This window comes from Trichomycterus rosablanca, chromosome 19 (genome assembly GCF_030014385.1).
Source record: "Trichomycterus rosablanca isolate fTriRos1 chromosome 19, fTriRos1.hap1, whole genome shotgun sequence".
In the NCBI taxonomy this organism is placed as follows: domain Eukaryota; kingdom Metazoa; phylum Chordata; class Actinopteri; order Siluriformes; family Trichomycteridae; genus Trichomycterus; species Trichomycterus rosablanca.
In genome coordinates, this window is record NC_086006.1 from 20,128,517 (window position 1) to 20,146,007 (window position 17,491).

The following is a 17,491-nucleotide window of genomic DNA, read 5'->3' on the forward strand; positions in this document are numbered from 1 at the left end:
GTGAATAAGAGATTTCAGTTTTTGATTCTGAATTCATTCATTAAAAAAAACATGTTTTTGTGACCTGATGGGTAAAAATGGCAATTATATCTATTCCGCATCAAATCCACAACACAGTAAAGTGTGCAAAAAGTAAAGGCGTCTTTATACTTTTTTTTTTTATTCTCTGTGTAGACAACTTGTGTGACAAAAAATCCTGCTTGGCTGTAAATTCCATTTCATTTGAATTTAATTAAAAAATAGATAACGATAGACTATTTTTACCCCAATAATAATAACCTTCCTGCAGGAAGTCATACAGCACCGGGACATAATAATACATTCACTGGGGGGCTGTAGACTTTGTGCAGTGTTCATTTCAGAGATAGTGCAGCAATAATAAATAGTGAAGATGCAAGTGCAGCTTCTTGTTTGGATGCAAAAGATTCTGATGATGCAGCACAGGAAGTAACTAATGGCACCAAGAATAGTGTAAAAGAGGCAGAAGTGAGGAGTTTGAAAAATTAAAACAAGTGAAACAAGTCTGGTGAAATTAGGTTGGCTGCCTCAGCTACTGCTGTTGCAGAATCGATTTTTCGTAAAAGGAAGTCAGTGCCAGTAATAGTTAGGGGACAAAAATGTTAAAGTACCTACTTTAAAAAACAGACTATGGCTGCATCCGAAATCGCATACTTCTATACTGAACAGTACGCAGAAGCAGTATGCGAGAGCGGTTAGTATGTCCGAATACGTAGTATACATTAAACAGTACGCGAAAAAAGTACCCGGATGACCTTCTGCCTGGGCAGCCGTTTTTGAGTATGCAAATGATGCACACTTAAGGTCCGATAATCTATCCCATAATTCAACTGGCGCTGCAAAAGCGTTCGAAGCGAAGAAGAAAGATGGCAGAAAACTGTGGCGATGAGACGTCATGCATCACGTGACGTTGGTAGGATGGTGGACGTAGTACGTACAAGGTGGTCGCGTGCATAAGCAAAGAGCAAAAGAGTTGCGTAAGCAAAGCGCTTACTGCTTTACCGGCCAGGCAGTGCGCACCGCCTCAAATTTAGTACGTACTGTTTGAGTATGTGATTTCGGACGCAGCCTATGGGTAATAAAAATGGGGGAAAGCAATGTGAGGGAAGATCCCACTTGTAATGCATTTGATAACTGATAGTTAAAAAATTCCAAAAATATATCGCTCTGGAAAAAGCTATGAGACCACTTCACATTTTTAAATTAGCATCTCTACATTCTACTTACTGATGTCCTGAATATAATATCACTTAAACAAGGATTGCTTTTTCCAGTAGGACAATGCTGCATACCATACAGCCAGGTCAATCAAGGTATGGATGCACCAGGAGGGCTATAAAGTGACCCAAAAACAATAAGAATGGTGAAGAACATTTACATTTTACATTTTCAGCATTTAGCAGACGCCTTTATCCAAAGCGACTTACAGTACAGTTACAGTATACAGTCCGAGCAACTGAGGGTTAAGGGCCTTGCTCAAGGGCCCAACAGCAGCAACCTAGCAGTGGTGGGGCTTGAACCAGCAACCTACGGATTACTAGCACTGTGCATTAACCACTAGGCTACAGCTTGCAAGAACATGCCACATGAAAGTTAATTTAATCACTTTCTAAGTCTCTTACCCTAATCAGGGTTGCAGAGGGTGCTGTAGCCTATCCCAGCTCTCAATGGGCACAGGGCACATAGTAACGCGCCAGTCCATCACAGGGCAGACACATAAACACATTCACACTTAAACACATACACACACACCTAAACACACGAACACATCTAAGGGCCTTTTTAACATCTCCAATTTAGCGTTTCTAGTTTTTAGGAGAAATGTTGAATATACAAGGGTCCTTCAAAAAGTTTCTGCACTTTTAAAACTCCATTTATTAAGAATTTCAAAAACAAATGGCATCACTTTTCTACATAGTCACCTTCCGATGTATTTTTCCCAGCATCATATTCACTTTTTAATGCCATCAGCAAAAATTTGTTTTGGTTGAGCGCAAAGCCACTGATGAACCACTGCTTTTCACATCATCATCACATGAAAATGCTCTTCACTCACCTTGCTGTTTGTAAAGTCTTCTCTACAAGCTCTGCACATCTGGATTTACCAGTTTCCAGTTTGCATGGATGGTATTGGTTTAGTCAACTGTAAGAAGATTCAAAATCTGACTTATAATGGAACTGGAGAGGGTCATTCACAAATACGGGTGAAACAATAACTTCATTTAGAGGGGTGTCCACATACTTTTGACCATATAGTTTACATTAATATGTTATTTGGCATAAAGCCATAAAGGCCATTAGTACACATTGTGCAGCATAACAACTAATTCATGTTTAACTCATCCCCTGTCTGTCATGTTATCCCACTCTTATTTGTAATGTGTTGTACCTAGTGTCCAGTCTAGACGTTTGGAACACATGGGCAGTAAATCTGCTCAGAGCCTTTGGCATTTATCATGTCATTACCCTTTTCCCCCAGGTGCTGCCACAGCTGCTGTGGGACATCACAGAGCGCTTCCAGGGCCCCGATGCCCTGTGCCGTGCCATCAAGTACCTGCAGATTGTAGGAATGTTTGCCTCCTCTTACATGATTGTGGCCATGACCGTGGACCGGCACTATGCCATCTGCTGCCCTCTGCAAGCATACCGAGGAGGCAAACTCTCACGCTGGAACACACCTATCATGGTGGCCTGGGGCTTGGCCCTGCTACTCAGTTTACCACAGGTGAGGATGGCAGCATGATCAGCATCTTTGTGTTTACATTTCCACACTGCTTGGAAAAAAGGCCAGTGTCATTTTTTTATGTTATATTTTATTAACATTTCAAATAATCTGGATAATCTGACAGAGCTGATTCTATTTACCAACCAGTTTTGATGTTGTGCCATAGCTGTTTAATGGAGTTCAGTGAGAATTCTGACTGAGCCACTAATGGACACCAATTTTAAACCACTTCCATATCTACATGTGTGGCATTTAGCAGACACTTTTTTATCCAAAGCGACTTACAATTATCACTATATACAGTTTAAGCAATTGAGGGTTAGAACCTTGCTCAGGGGTCCAACAGTGACAACTTGGCAGCCTTAAACACCAAGCTACCACTGTCCATATTGCTTTGGCAGTGTGCTTAGATGTCCTTCACAGTTTAAGCTTTCTATGTGAGGGGTAACATCATTGTATCCAAAATAAGCATCACTATATGATAATGCTCCCACCACCATATTTTACAGTGGAAATGGTGTTACCTGCCTGATGTAATAGGTGTGTAGACTGTGTAGACTTCCAAGTGATGTTTCTCAAAATTCTTTGTGACAAAGGATAAGTCATTTCTGAAGGCTGCTTGGTATAACACCATGGATATTGTTGATTTAGGATCATCTTTAGTCAAGGCTATTGCAACTCAAAATTGCAGCCTAGGGTCAGAATGGTAGCGTCACAATAACCATTCTATCAAAATGCCCCTCTAGTTAAGAGCCCTGGTCTTACCTCATACATATGGTTGTAGCTTCACATTTTACACAAAGCTCAAAAAAGCAATGTATATTATTGCCTCCAAGGTGGTCCTCCATAATTGGGCTTTAATCTGTGAATAGATCCCTGACTTCTTTTGCCTTTTTATGCATTTTCCCAATTTAGTATAGCTAATCCACTGCAGGAGACCGAGCCGGCGTCCAGTTCACCAATTCCTTTTTATTCCCCCATAACTCAGTGGATTTGCGCGTGAGATCGGCTTCATGAACGGAAAGCCACGCCGCTATCTCCGTTCTTCTCCACTTCTGTACAGGCGCCCTGGGTAACCAAGGTCCTTACCCAGCATTGATAACCCCACCCCGGTATTAGTCCGGTCTTTTCTCACCCAGCAGACTGGAGGCCAATTTTGTCTGTTAGAGGGCGCCCAGACGATTTGACAGATTAAATGTTGATTGTTGGTTAAGTTGGTAAATATACTGCATGAAGTTGAAGCTAGACATATGGTTACAGAAAATATAGATTTTAAATCTCACAATTGCATAAAAAAAAAGATTTAGCCTTTTCTCTATGAAGTATACTCTTCAAGCCACCGTGTTTGTGACTATGTGTCTAAATAAGGCATTGATGAAGCTCTTTTTTTTCTAGGTGTTTATCTTCTCTCGGTCAGAAGTGAACCCAGGGGAGTTTGAGTGCTGGGGACACTTTATTGAGCCATGGGGCCTTAAAGCCTACGTCACCTGGATGACTGTCGCTGTTTTTATCCTACCAGCATTCATCATTACTATTTGTCAGGTGAGTTTCTTGTTGTTCTTCCACTTTAATAGTGTTTCTTTGCCTTTTTCTTGCTAAGGGGCATCATTAGACTTCTTCTGTCCTGGTGTATGTGGGCTAACAAGGCTGTTCTGCTCATTGCTAAGCAATGTCTGCAGTCACTACTTCTCCCCTGCGCCAGTTAGTCCAGATTGGCTGGATTAATACAGGACCATCCTCTACTGCCTTATGTGCTTGTGTTTGTATCCAAAACAAACAAAAGCCTCAAGTCAAAATAAACTCCAGATACCATATTGGGTTATTTACCAAACCATGGTGATCTGACTAGATCTGATCTTTGTACATTTTCAGTGTCAGCAATTACATGCTGCAGTCGGAGCTGTCTACTCTACTGAAAGCTCTTTTTCTCCATCACTGCTAGAGGAAATGCGTCTGAGACAAATCTACTCACTTGAGCAGAGACTTGCTCATTTGGGGTCATTTGCGTCATCCGTTGTCATATCAGATGTACTCATTGAACTCAGATGGATATCAGAACATTTATTTTTAATATAGCAGAGGAAGTTAAGCGATAGATCAGATAGCAGTGGTTGCTATACTTAAAGTAGATTTTTTTTTTATAGTTTTGGCCATAAATGCCAATATAGCATTAAAATGTAGTTTATTTATTTTTTTTATATATATTTGTCAAATGTTATATTGGCATTTATGGCCAAAACCATGAAATTGTTTTTGTCCATGGTAGATATTTACCAGTAATATATATATATATATATACTGACTAGGCATAACATTATGACCACTGACAGGTAAAGTGAATAACACTGATTATCTCCTCATCACGGCACCTGTTAGTGGGTGGGATATAATAGGCAGCAAGTGAACATTTTACCCTCAAAGTTGACATGTTAGAAGCAGGAAACATGGGCGAGTGTAAGGATTTGAGCGAGTTTGACAAGGGCCAAATTGTGATGGCTAGATGACGGGTCAGATCATCTCCAAAACTGCAGCTCTTGTGGGGTGTTCCTGGTCTGCAGTGGTCAGTATCTATCAAAAGTGGACCAAGGAAGGAACAGTGGTAAACCGGCCACAGGGTCATGGACGGCTCCTGGAAGGCCTATTGATGTACGTGGGGAGCGAAGGCTCAAATTGCTGAAGAAGTTAATGCTGGTTCTGATAGAAAGGTGTCGGAATACACAGTGCATCACTGTTTGTTGCGTATGGGGCTGCATAGAGACTGCTTGAAACTTGAGATGGGCACAACATCGGAACTGGACCACGGAGCAATGGAAAAAGGTGGCCTGGTCTGATGAATCACGTTTTATTTTTCATCACGTGGATGGTCGGGTGTGTGTGCGTCGCTTACCTGGGGAACACATGGCACCAGGATGCACTATGGGAAGAAGGCAAGCAGGTAGAGGCAGTGTAATGCTTTGGGCAATGTTCTGCTGGGAAACCCTGGGTCCTGCCATCCACGTGGATGTTACTTTGACACGTACCACCTACCTAAGCATTGTTGCAGACCATGTACACCCTTTCATGGAAACGGTATTCCCTGATGGGTGTGGCATCTTTCAGCAGGATAATGCACGTAAAGCAGAAATGGTTTACGAATGGTTTGAGGAGCACAACAACGAGTTTGAGGTGTTGACTTGGACTCCAAATTTCCCAGATCTCGATCCAATCGAGCATCTGTGATATGTGCTGGACAAACAAGTCCGATCCATGGAGGCCCCACCTCACAACTTACAGGAGTTAAAGGATCTGCTGCTAACATCTTGGTGCCAGATACCACAGCACACCTTCAGGGGTCTAGTGGAGTTTATGAAGGGGGACCAACACAATATTAGGAAGGTGGTCATAATGGTATGCTTGATCGGTATATATATATATATATATATATATATATATATATATATATATATATATATATATATACACATACACACACACACACACATATATATATATGTGTGTGTGTTGGTATATATATATATATACAGTATATGTGTGTGTGTTGGTATATATATATACAGTATATATATATATATATATATATGTGTGTGTGTGTTGGTATATATATATATATATATATATATAGGTGTGAATTCTCACTGAACTTACATGTTCATCCCTCCATCTCAGGTACGTATCTTCAGAGAGATCCACAACAACATCTACCTGAAATCGGAGAGAATGGTGTCCGCTGAATATAAGAAGAACTCTGTGCTGCTTCATTTTCCTAAGAGAGAAGGGCATCGTGGGAGGTCCGGGAGAGATAAAGACATACAGTGCGGCCACCATCACCATACTGACATCCATCTGCCCCGGCGCAGTAGCCCAGCCTCTGTGGATCTTCACATTTCATATGACAACCTGTCTGTCTCCCCGACGTGTGGAAATTCCTCCTATAACCCCTGTGACTCCTGTGACTCGTGCTCCATACCCCTGCCATCCTCGGAAATCTTCACCTCTGCCACACCTCCGTTAGAAAAATTCACTCCTGATCTGCCTGAACCCTCTCACATGCACACCCTGCCAGCCAGTAACTCATGTCTTCAGTCCAGATCCTCGTCCTCATTGGCTGGCCAAATCACTGGAGCTCCTGAACTCTGGCCAGATGTGCTCCCGGATCCTCCCCCGCCACCACCCCCTGGCATTTCCAAGGCCATGTCAAAGACAGTGAGGATGACTTTGGTAATAGTGTTGGTCTACACCATCTGCTGGTCTCCTTTCTTTATCGTCCAGCTGTGGGCAGCCTGGGATCCCAACCCACCCAACCAAGGTCAGCAGTATTATTTTTACCACTGATAAAAAATAAAATGTGGTCAATTCAATTCAATACACTTACTGTCTATTTTATCAGCTCCACTTACCATATAGAAGCAATTTGTAGTTCTACAATTACTGACTGTAGTCCATCTGTTTCTCTGCATACTTTTTTAGCCTGTTTTCATCCCATTCTTTAATGGTTAGGACCCCCACAGAGCAGGTATTATTTAGGTGGTGGATCATTCTCATCACTGCAGTGACACTGACATGGTGGTGGTGTGTTAATGTGTGTCCACTCACTGTCCACTCTATTAGACACTCCTACTTAGTTGGTCCACCCTGTAGATGTAAAGTCAGAGACGATCGATCATCTATTGCTGCTGTTTGAGTTGGTCATCTTCTAGACCTTCATCAGTGGTCACAGGACGCTGCCCACGGGGCGCTGTTGGCTGGATATTTTTGGTTGGTGGACTATTCTCAGTCCAGCAGTGACAGTGAGGTGTTTAAAAACTCAATCAGTGCTGCTGTGTCTTATCCACTCATACCAGCACAACACACACTAACACACCACCACCATGTCAGTGTCACTGCAGTGCTGAGAATGATCCACCACCTAAATAATACCTGCTCTGTAATGGTCCTGTGGTGTCCTGACCACTGAAGAACAGCATGAAAGGGGGCTAACAAAGCATGCAGAGAAACAGATGGACTACAGTCAGTAATTGTAGAACTACAAAGTGCTTCTATATGGTAAGTGGAGCTGATAAAATGGACAGTGTTGCACATGCATTGTCGTACTCGGCTTGTTCTTGGTTTCCTTTCTTTCCTCTTTTTTCCAAGAATTCGACTGTCACAGGCGCTCTGAGTAGCTTGCCATATTGCGACAACCAGCAGTTTTCATTTCTGCACTATCCCTTTTCTATCAACTCTCTCTATTGTGGGCTGCAGATGTTTTTGTGTCTTTCAGTTGTTATTGTGCTTTTAATTTCCTGTTGTTCTTTTTGTTTGTGACTTTTTCTTAGCCATAGTATTGTTCTACCTTGGTTTAGCATCCTGCAAATCGGCTTCAATTTCAGTCATTGAAGGTGCGAGGCTCAAACCTGGCACTTGTAGAGAAAAACTGTAGAGATTGTTTTGTCTTCCTTCTGTACAAGGGGCAAACCACATTGGCATTCTTTCCCAGAAAATATAATTCCAGCTCCAGCTGTTTTAAACTACTTAAATATTGCTCCAACAGTGAATAAGAGATATTTTTAGCCATTCCCTGATTTATAAAGGTCAAAAGGGAATTCAGCCCCAGTATCACCTTGCCTTTATACTATAATAAAACAAGAAGTCATGGATGGCTGCTTAGAGTTCACCAACACTTATGTGATCATATTTTTAAGATAAGATCGAGCGAATTAACCACAAAGACATTTTTTATAGCATTTTCTCCATCTTTAAAAAGGGTTCTGCAGATTTTAGAGCTGACTGTATTACACTTGAATTGATTTCACATAGTTACTGGATCCACCTGCTCTCTCTCCTAGTAACTGCAGAAGTGTATTTGTTCCTGGTGCTCATCCGTTCTCTTTACTGCTGAGCTCATGTTGCAGGTCACGGCCTGTAATAAATAGCTTGGTTGCATTTCTGGTGTTTGTTTTCACCTCTCACGAATGTTCTGTAAACAGCCAGTGCGCTTCACGTTTTAACTCACACAGAGACTAAAAGAACGACAGAAAGAGAGGTCGTTTTTTATCTTTCTGAATTCCGAACACATTAGCACACACCAGTGTTAATTTTGACAGCAAATTTTGATTTAGTTTTAGTCATAGTCTTTTGACTCAAATGTAATTTAGTTTTAGTCATAATTTAGTCATCTGAATTGTTTTAGTTTTAGTCTAGTTTTAGTCGACTAATTATCATAAGAATATAGTCGACTAAATCTACAGTCGATTCAGTCGACTAAAATACATATTTGTTTGTTTATTAGGATTTTAACGTCATGTTTTTACACATTGGTTACATTCATGACAGGAACGGTAGTTAATCATTGCACAAGTTTATATCGAACACAGTCTCGGACAATTTAGTATCTCCAATTCACCTCACTTGCACGTCTTTGGACTGTGGGAGGAAACCGGAGCACACGGAGGAAACTCACGCAGACACGGGGAGAACATGCAAACTCCACACAGAAAGGACCCGGACCGCCCCACCTGGGGTTCGAACCCAGGACCTTCTTGCTGTGAGGCGACAGTACTACCCACTTAGCCACCGTGCCGCCCTAAAATACATATAAAGGGTGTAAAATGTAAATGCTTTTTTATCACTTCCCTTAAATTATTTAAGTCATTATATACACTTACACAAAATGAAACATTTTTAATCAGGTATGGAATATTATTAATGTTTGAATGTGCAATACACACAAAAACAGATTTAACTTATTTCAAACATCTTTATTTACCTGACCCTGCTTATTGAGCATAACTTATTAACTTATCTCACCGCGGTACAGAGCTATCTCTATCTACGCGGCTCTGCCGCGGTACTGCAAAAGATTAGTACTGATTGGATGGCTACCCGGCTTGTCCCGCCCCTCCACATACGCTAAAGTAGTTCTGATTGGATCTCTTTCTAACTTGTCCCTACCTTCCACAAAACTAAATCAGTTCTGATTGGATGTCGTCCCTGCCAAACATTTTCGTCTCGTTTTTATTTGTTGACGAAAGTATCGATTCATTTCGTCATAGTTTTTATCTTTTTTTGTCGTTTTTATTTAGTCATCGTCTCGTTTTCGTCATTAAAAAAGGTTCGTTGACGAAAACTATGACGAAAATCATTCGACAACGAAATTAACACTGGCACACACTATATATACACTGATCAGCCATAACATTAAAACCACCTCCTTGTTTCTACACTCACTGTCCATTTTATCAGCCCCACCTACCATATAGAAGCACTTTGTAGTTCTACAATTACTGACTGTGCTCCATTTTCAGGACCCCCACAGGACCACCACAGAGCAGGTATTATTTGGGTGGTGGATCATTCTTAGGACTGCAGTGACACTGACATGGTGGTGGTGTGTTAGTGTGTGTTGTGCTGGTATGAGTAGATCAGACACAGCAGCGCTGCTGGAGTTTTTAAATACCGTGTCCACTCACTGTCCACTCTATTAGACACTCCTACCTGGTTGGTCCACCTTGTAGATGTAAAGTCAGAGACGATCGCTCATTTATTGCTGCTGTTTGAGTTGGTCATCTTCTAGACCTTCATCAGTGGTCACAGGACGCTGCCCATGGGGCGCTGTTGGCTGGATATTTTTGGTTGGTGGACTATTTTCAGTCCAGCAGTGACAGTGAGGTGTTTAAAAATTCCATCAGTGCCGCTGTGTCTGATCCACTCATACCAGAACAACACAAATGAAAGGGGGCTAACAAAGCATGTAGAGAAACAGATGGAGTACAGTCAGTAATTGTAGAACTACAAAGTGCTTCTATATGGTAAGTGGAGCTGATAAAATGGCCAGTGAGTGTAGAATCAAGGATGTGGTTTTAGTGTTATACACTGCTGACTCAGGGAGTTCAGAATCTCAACTCTGGTGTGCTACCAGATTATCCCACTGGGCACCATGCTTACATTTTTAAGCATGACCTTCTTGTAATGTTTCCTAATATCAAAAATAATCTTAAAAACATCCAACATAAAGCTTGAAAAATGAAAAACAATTTAGTCACCCAGTTTATCCGTTAATATTCTTCATGTACAGTGATGCCCTAGTGGTTAAGGTGCTAGACTGCCAATCAGAAGGTAAAAAGTTTAAGCACCACACAAAGACATTGATTGATTTCAGGTGTTTTAGCCACACCCACTTTACCCAAAAGTTTTAAGAGGGCCATGTTCTACATGACCGTGCTCCTCTGCACAAGCAAAGTTTATAAAACCATGTTTTGATAAATGTGGTTTGGAGAAACTCCAGTGACCTGCAAAGAGCCCTGATTTTGAACCCTAGTGAACACATATGGGATTAATTGGAATGTTCACTGTGAGCCAGGCCTTCTTATCAAACATCGATGCTCTTTTGACTGAATGGGCACAATTTCCAACTGAACTGACTCACTGTAAAAAAAAAAAAAACTTGTGAAAGTGAAAAGCTTTTCCAGATGGAGCTGTTATCGATATAAAGAGGAAAACAACATGTTTATGCACACAGTTTTGAAATGAGATGTTCAATAAGCTGATCAGGTGTATGTCCACATACACCAATCAGCCATAACATTAAAACCACCTCTTTGTTTCTACACTCACTGTCCATTTTATCAGCTCCACTTACCATATAGAAGCACTTTGTAGTTCTACAATTACTGACTGTAGTCCATCTGTTTCTCTGCATGATTTGTTAGCCCCCTTTCATGCTGTTCTTCAATGGTCAGGACTCTCCCAGGACCACTACAGAGTACAGAGTATTATTGGGTGGTGGATCATTCTTAGGACTGCAGTGACACTGACATGGTGGTGTGTTAGTGTGTGTTGTGCTGGTATGAGTGGATCAGACACAGTGGCGCTGATGGAGTTTTTAAACACCTCACTGTCACTGCTGGACTGAGAATAGTCCACCAACCAAAAACATCCATCCAACAGCATCCTGTGACCACTGATGAAGGTCTAGAAGACGACCAACTCAAACAGCAGCAATAGATGTGCGATCATCTCTGACTTTACATCTACAAGGTGGACCAACTATGTAGGAGTGTCTAATAGAGTGGACAGTAAGTGGACACGGTATTTAAAAACTTTAGCAGCACTGCTGTGTCTGATCCACTCATACCAGCACAACACACACTAACACACCACCACCATGTCATTGTCACTGCAGTGCTGAGAATGACCCACCACCTAAATAATACCTACTCTGTGGTGGTCATGTGGGGGTGCTGACCATTGGAGAACAGAGTGAAAGCAGGCTAAAAAGACATGTAGAGAAACAGATGGAGTACAGTCAGTAATGGTAGATCTACAAAGTGCTTCTATATGGTAAGTGGAGCTGATAAAATGGACAGTGAGTGTAGAAACATACAGTGTATCACAAAAGTGAGTACACCCCTCACATTTCTGCAAATATTTCATTATATCTTTTCATGGGACAACACTATAGACATGAAACTTGGATATAACTTAGAGTAGTCAGTGTACAGCTTGTATAACAGTGTAGATTTACTGTCTTCTTAAAATAACTCAACACACAGCCATTAATGTCTAAATAGCTGGCAACATAAGTGAGTACACCCCACAGTGAACATGTCCAAATTGTGCCCAAATGTGTCGTTGTCCCTCCCTGGTGTCATGTGTCAAGGTCCCAGGTGTAAATGGGGAGCAGGGCTGTTAAATTTGGTGTTTTGGGTACAATTCTCTCATACTGGCCACTGGATATTCAACATGGCATCTCATGGCAAAGAACTCTCTGAGGATGTGAGAAATAGAATTGTTGCTCTCCACAAAGATGGCCTGGGCTATAAGAAGATTGCTAACACCCTGAAACTGAGCTATAGCATGGTGGCCAAGGTCATACAGCGGTTTTCCAGGACAGGTTCCACTCGGAACAGGCTTCGCCAGGGTCGACCAAAGAAGTTGAGTCCACGTGTTCGGCGTCATATCCAGAGGTTGGCTTTAAAAAATAGACACATGAGTGCTGCCAGCATTGCTGCAGAGGTTGAAGACGTGGGAGGTCAGCCTGTCAGTGCTCAGACCATACGCCGCACACTGCATCAACTCGGTCTGCATGGTCGTCATCCCAGAAGGAAGCTGACGCACAAGAAAGCCCGCAAACAGTTTGCTGAAGACAAGCAGTCCAAGAACATGGATTACTGGAATGCCCTGTGGTCTGACGAGACGAAGATAAACTTGTTTGGCTCAGATGGTGTCCAGCATGTGTGGCGGCGCCCTGGTGAGAAGTACCAAGACAACTGTATCTTGCCTACAGTCAAGCATGGTGGTGGTAGCATCATGGTCTTGGGCTGCATGAGTGTTGCTGGCACTGGGGAGCTGCAGTTCATTGAGGGAAACATGAATTCCAACATGTACTGTGACATTCTGAAACAGAGCATGATCCCCTCCCTTCGAAAACTGGGCCTCATGGCAGTTTTCCAACAGGATAACGACCCCAAACACAACCTCCAAGATGACAACTGCCTTGCTGAGGAAGGTAAAGGTGATGGACTAAACCCAATTGAGCACCTGTGGCGCATCCTCAAGTGGAAGGTGGAGGAGTTCAAGGTGTCTAACATCCACCAGCTCCGTGATGTCATCATGGAGGAGTGGAAGAGGATTCCAGTAGCAACCTGTGCAGCTCTGGTGAATTCCATGCCCAGGAGGGTTAAGGCAGTGCTGGATAATAATGGTGGTCACACAAAATATTGACACTTTGGGCACAATTTGTACATGTTCACTGTGGGGTGTACTCACTTATGTTGCAGCTATTTAGACATTAATGGCTGTGTGTTGAGTTATTTTCAGAAGACAGTAAATCTACACTGCTATACAAGCTGTGCACTGACTACTCTAAGTTATATCCAAGTTTCATGTCTATAGTGTTGTCCCATGAAAAGATATAATAAAATATTTGCAGAAATGTGAGTGGTGTACTCACTTTTGTGATACACTGTATATGTGAATGTATATATGGTCAACACTGGATATAGAAATATTGACCTATAAAGACACTTTCTATTGTAACTACCAGATACATTATTACACACGGGCAGATAAAACCCCACATGGGTTCATTGTGATCTCATTGGCTCTGGGCATTATTTACACCTTTAAATTAAAGTGGGCTTTTTGCACAGTTTGCTCTGCTAGTCACTTAGTAACCAGTGCCTCACCAAACAGATGGCCTGTAATTTGGCAGCATGACTGGTACCGTATGGCCAAGCTCTTAAATAGCTCTAATGACCTATTATTCTGAATTCATCGGTGATAAAGCTCGTCTGCAGCTGGCCCGGTGCAGTTAATGTCTATCTATAGAAGTTCTAGGTACTTTAAACATATCTGAATAATTTAAAGCTCAGTAAGCCAGTTATTTACAGCACTAGGCCCAATCCAAAATGATCTAACAGGGGAGAGAAAATCCTGTTCTGCAAAAAATCAGCTAATATAGTCTTTAATATGACAGAACAATATTTTTGGTTCAATAATGTGCAACAGATGACATGGTCAATTTAGAGTAAATAAATAATGTTCCAAGACTAGTAAACACAGAATGGAATAAATCTGAAGAATAAAAATCCTGAGGGGTTACTAACAGAGAGTAATGTAAGCAGAGAATAAATCAGGCTTGGCGACGTTCGGATTTGGCTTACAGTGGGATTTCGATGGGTAACGTGGTGTTTGTGTACAACCTAATGTGCTCTAGTTACCCTGATCTATTTGTTTTACAGAAACAAGTGAATATATGTATGTATGTATGCATAGGCCATCTGCTCACTTATTCACTTTACAATTGATGTGAACTGACCTCTGATCATGACTTTAGTTATACCCATTTTTTACTTCGTCTTATTTTGTTATCCTTTTTTGGAAACACAAGAGAGTTTGGTCATTTTCAAATAATAATAATTTAATGACTGTGTTTTATTTGGTTCATTTTGTCCTGTTTTATGGACACTGACATGCTTAAGTGCATACGTTTGTCAGGCATTAGTAGCTTTCTTGTAAAATGTCTTACTGGTCGTATGATGCATACTAGTCAGAGCCAGTCCTGGCACATTTGGCCCCCTAAACCCACAGACTGGGATGCAAAATAAGGAAACCAGCACATGCCAACATGCCTCAAAACAACTATTTTTATTACACAGAAATCTACACTGACAAAACATTACAACCACCCATTTAATACACAGTCAAACACCAAGGCTGAGATTCCATAAAACCTTTAACGGTGTTCTGTGGTATCTGGTACCAGGAAAATAATCCTGGTGCATTTACACTGGGTAATAGATAAACAGATAGATAGATAGATAGATAGGCAGACAGATAGATAGATCAGACAGACAGACAACTAGATAAATGGATGGATGGATGGATAGATAGTCATCCTACAGTGCTTCCTGGTGCATTTACACTGGGTAATAGACAGACAGACAGACAATCAGACAGACAGACAGACAGACAGACAGATAGATAGATTCAATTTCCGAATGGTGGATGTGGATCATCCTACAGTGCATCCTGGTGCATTTACACTGGGTGACAGACAGACAGACAGACAGCTAGAACGATAGGTAGACAGACAGACAGACAGACATAGATAGATAGATATATTCAATTTATGAGTGATGGATGTGGATCATCCTACAGTGCATCCTGGTGCATTTACACTGGGTAATAGACAGACATACAGACAGACAGATAGATAGACAGACAGATTCAGTTTCTGAATGGTGGATGTGGATTATCCCACAGTGCATAGACAGACAGACAGACAGACAGATAGATAGATAGACAGACAGACAGACATACAGATAGACATAGATATATTCAGTTTCTGAAGGATGGATGTGGATCATTCTACAGTGCATCCTGGTGCATTTACACTGGGTAATAGACAGACAGACAGACAGATTCAGTTTCCGAATGGTGGATGTGGATTATCCTACAGTGCATCCTGGTGCATTTACACTGGGTGACAGACAGACAGACAGACAGATACTTTATTTATCCAAAAAGGAAAATATTTGATGGAAATTATTAAGATATTATTTGATGCACATGTTACCGGCTCTCCACATGATCTAGGAGAAAACATCAGACCGAGGAATGTACTTTCTCTGTAAATATATTGTGCTTAATCCAAAACAGTGTTGCAAGGCCCAAAATATGTGAGCCTTATGCTGTATTCATGTGGTCATTGGAAGCTCATAAATACCAGATGGTAAATATGACTTTACTCCATTAAACTGTCAGAAAATACACCAGTGGATTAAAGGTCTACTAGTAAAAAGTAAAATAAAACCTCGATGACCCCTCAAGCATTGTGGGATCTTTTTCGTAAGCTGATGAAGGTGAAAGGGAAAGGTTTTGGAAGCAATGTTTCCCAAATGCCCTTTAATGTAACTACATTAAGGCAATTCTGCGAAGAAGGGTGAGACGGACTGAAATTTTTCTTTTCTGGAGTACAATAAATCTAGATATTGGATGCATTTGTTCACAGATGTTTTGGATAAAGGTGGGACAGCTAAATAATAAGTTTAGTGGGTAATAACATTTTTACACTGGGACAGTTGTTGGGAGATAAAATAATTGTGACCTTCTGTTAATCCATAAAAAATGTCAGGAAATACACATTTTTTTTCCACAACCTTAAATGTGTGTATTGTGTATTTTATTGTGTATTTCAGGAGTAGCCTTCACCATCCTAATGCTGCTGGCCAGCCTGAACTCCTGCACCAACCCCTGGATCTACACAGCCTTCTCCAGCAGTGTGTCGCGCGAGCTTCTCGCCCTGCTGCGCTGCCACGTGCCCACACCACGCCGAGGCTCACTGCCCGACGACTCCACCGCAACTCACACCTCAACCACCACCAAGGACAGCATCTACTGACCACCACGGACCCAAGGACACGGATACAGATTTGAATCCATCATCTGTAACAGCACTGTCTAAAGCCTGGCACATATGCTGACATGTGCAGACTCTGGCAAAGTGCAAGCATATCGGTTTTATGATTGACCGTGTGTACATTTGGGAACATCGTGAAGATGGAATGCTGTGAGCTCAGTATTATGAACAAGCAGTGGGGCAGAAGTGTTAAGTGTTGGACAGCTGAATACTGCTTACACTGTCTTAAATGTATTCAATGACACACAGTACGGTGAGTGACATTCAGAATACATTAAGAAAGGTTATAATTTTTTGCCACACTAGCATTTTCACTACGTTTTCTAAAAGGTTCCTGTCCATAATGAATTACTAAATTACTCACATTTAGACTTTAGATTGTGAAAAACACAAGGACTTGTGAAATTCCTCCAAAACAGTGATGTGATTGGAGGTAAGAACTGAACCACTGTCTTTAGGACCCATCTTACTGTGCAATACCCACTGTACAAGCTTTACCACTCGTGAATACAAAGGTATACGTACAACAAAACTCTATTTCTCACATATCCCAGTTTGGGTTCATAGCACAGCTTAAGCCATGATTCATCACACCTTGAGCGGAGGGCGTTAAAGGCCTTGCCACTGAGTCACCACTGGCATCGTTTTATGACCACCAGCTAATATCCAGAGTAACCGCCGTGTGCAGCACGGACAGCAGCTAGACGTGCTGGGAATGACTCACTAAGGTCCTGGTGGGATGTTACAGGTATCTGGAGCCATGCTGACTGCAGTGCATCCCACAGCTGCTGGAGGGTACGTGAGGGAGGATCCATAGAGCAAACACGATGATCAAAGTCGTCCCACAG

At 41.7% G+C, this 17,491-nt stretch overlaps 1 protein-coding gene across 1 annotated transcript in view; it reads left to right on the top strand.

Moving 5' to 3' along the window:
- Nucleotides 1–16,625, top strand: part of avpr2ab (arginine vasopressin receptor 2a, duplicate b) — a 40,415-nt gene extending 23,790 nt beyond the window's left edge. Inside the window, exons 3-6 of the mRNA XM_063016203.1 lie at nucleotides 2,498–2,743; nucleotides 4,139–4,285; nucleotides 6,410–7,049; nucleotides 16,423–16,625. Of these exons, the coding sequence (XP_062872273.1) occupies nucleotides 2,498–2,743; nucleotides 4,139–4,285; nucleotides 6,410–7,049; nucleotides 16,423–16,625 (1,236 nt within the window). The remainder of the gene's footprint in view (nucleotides 1–2,497; nucleotides 2,744–4,138; nucleotides 4,286–6,409; nucleotides 7,050–16,422) is intronic.
- The last annotated feature ends 866 nt before the right edge of the window (nucleotides 16,626–17,491 follow it).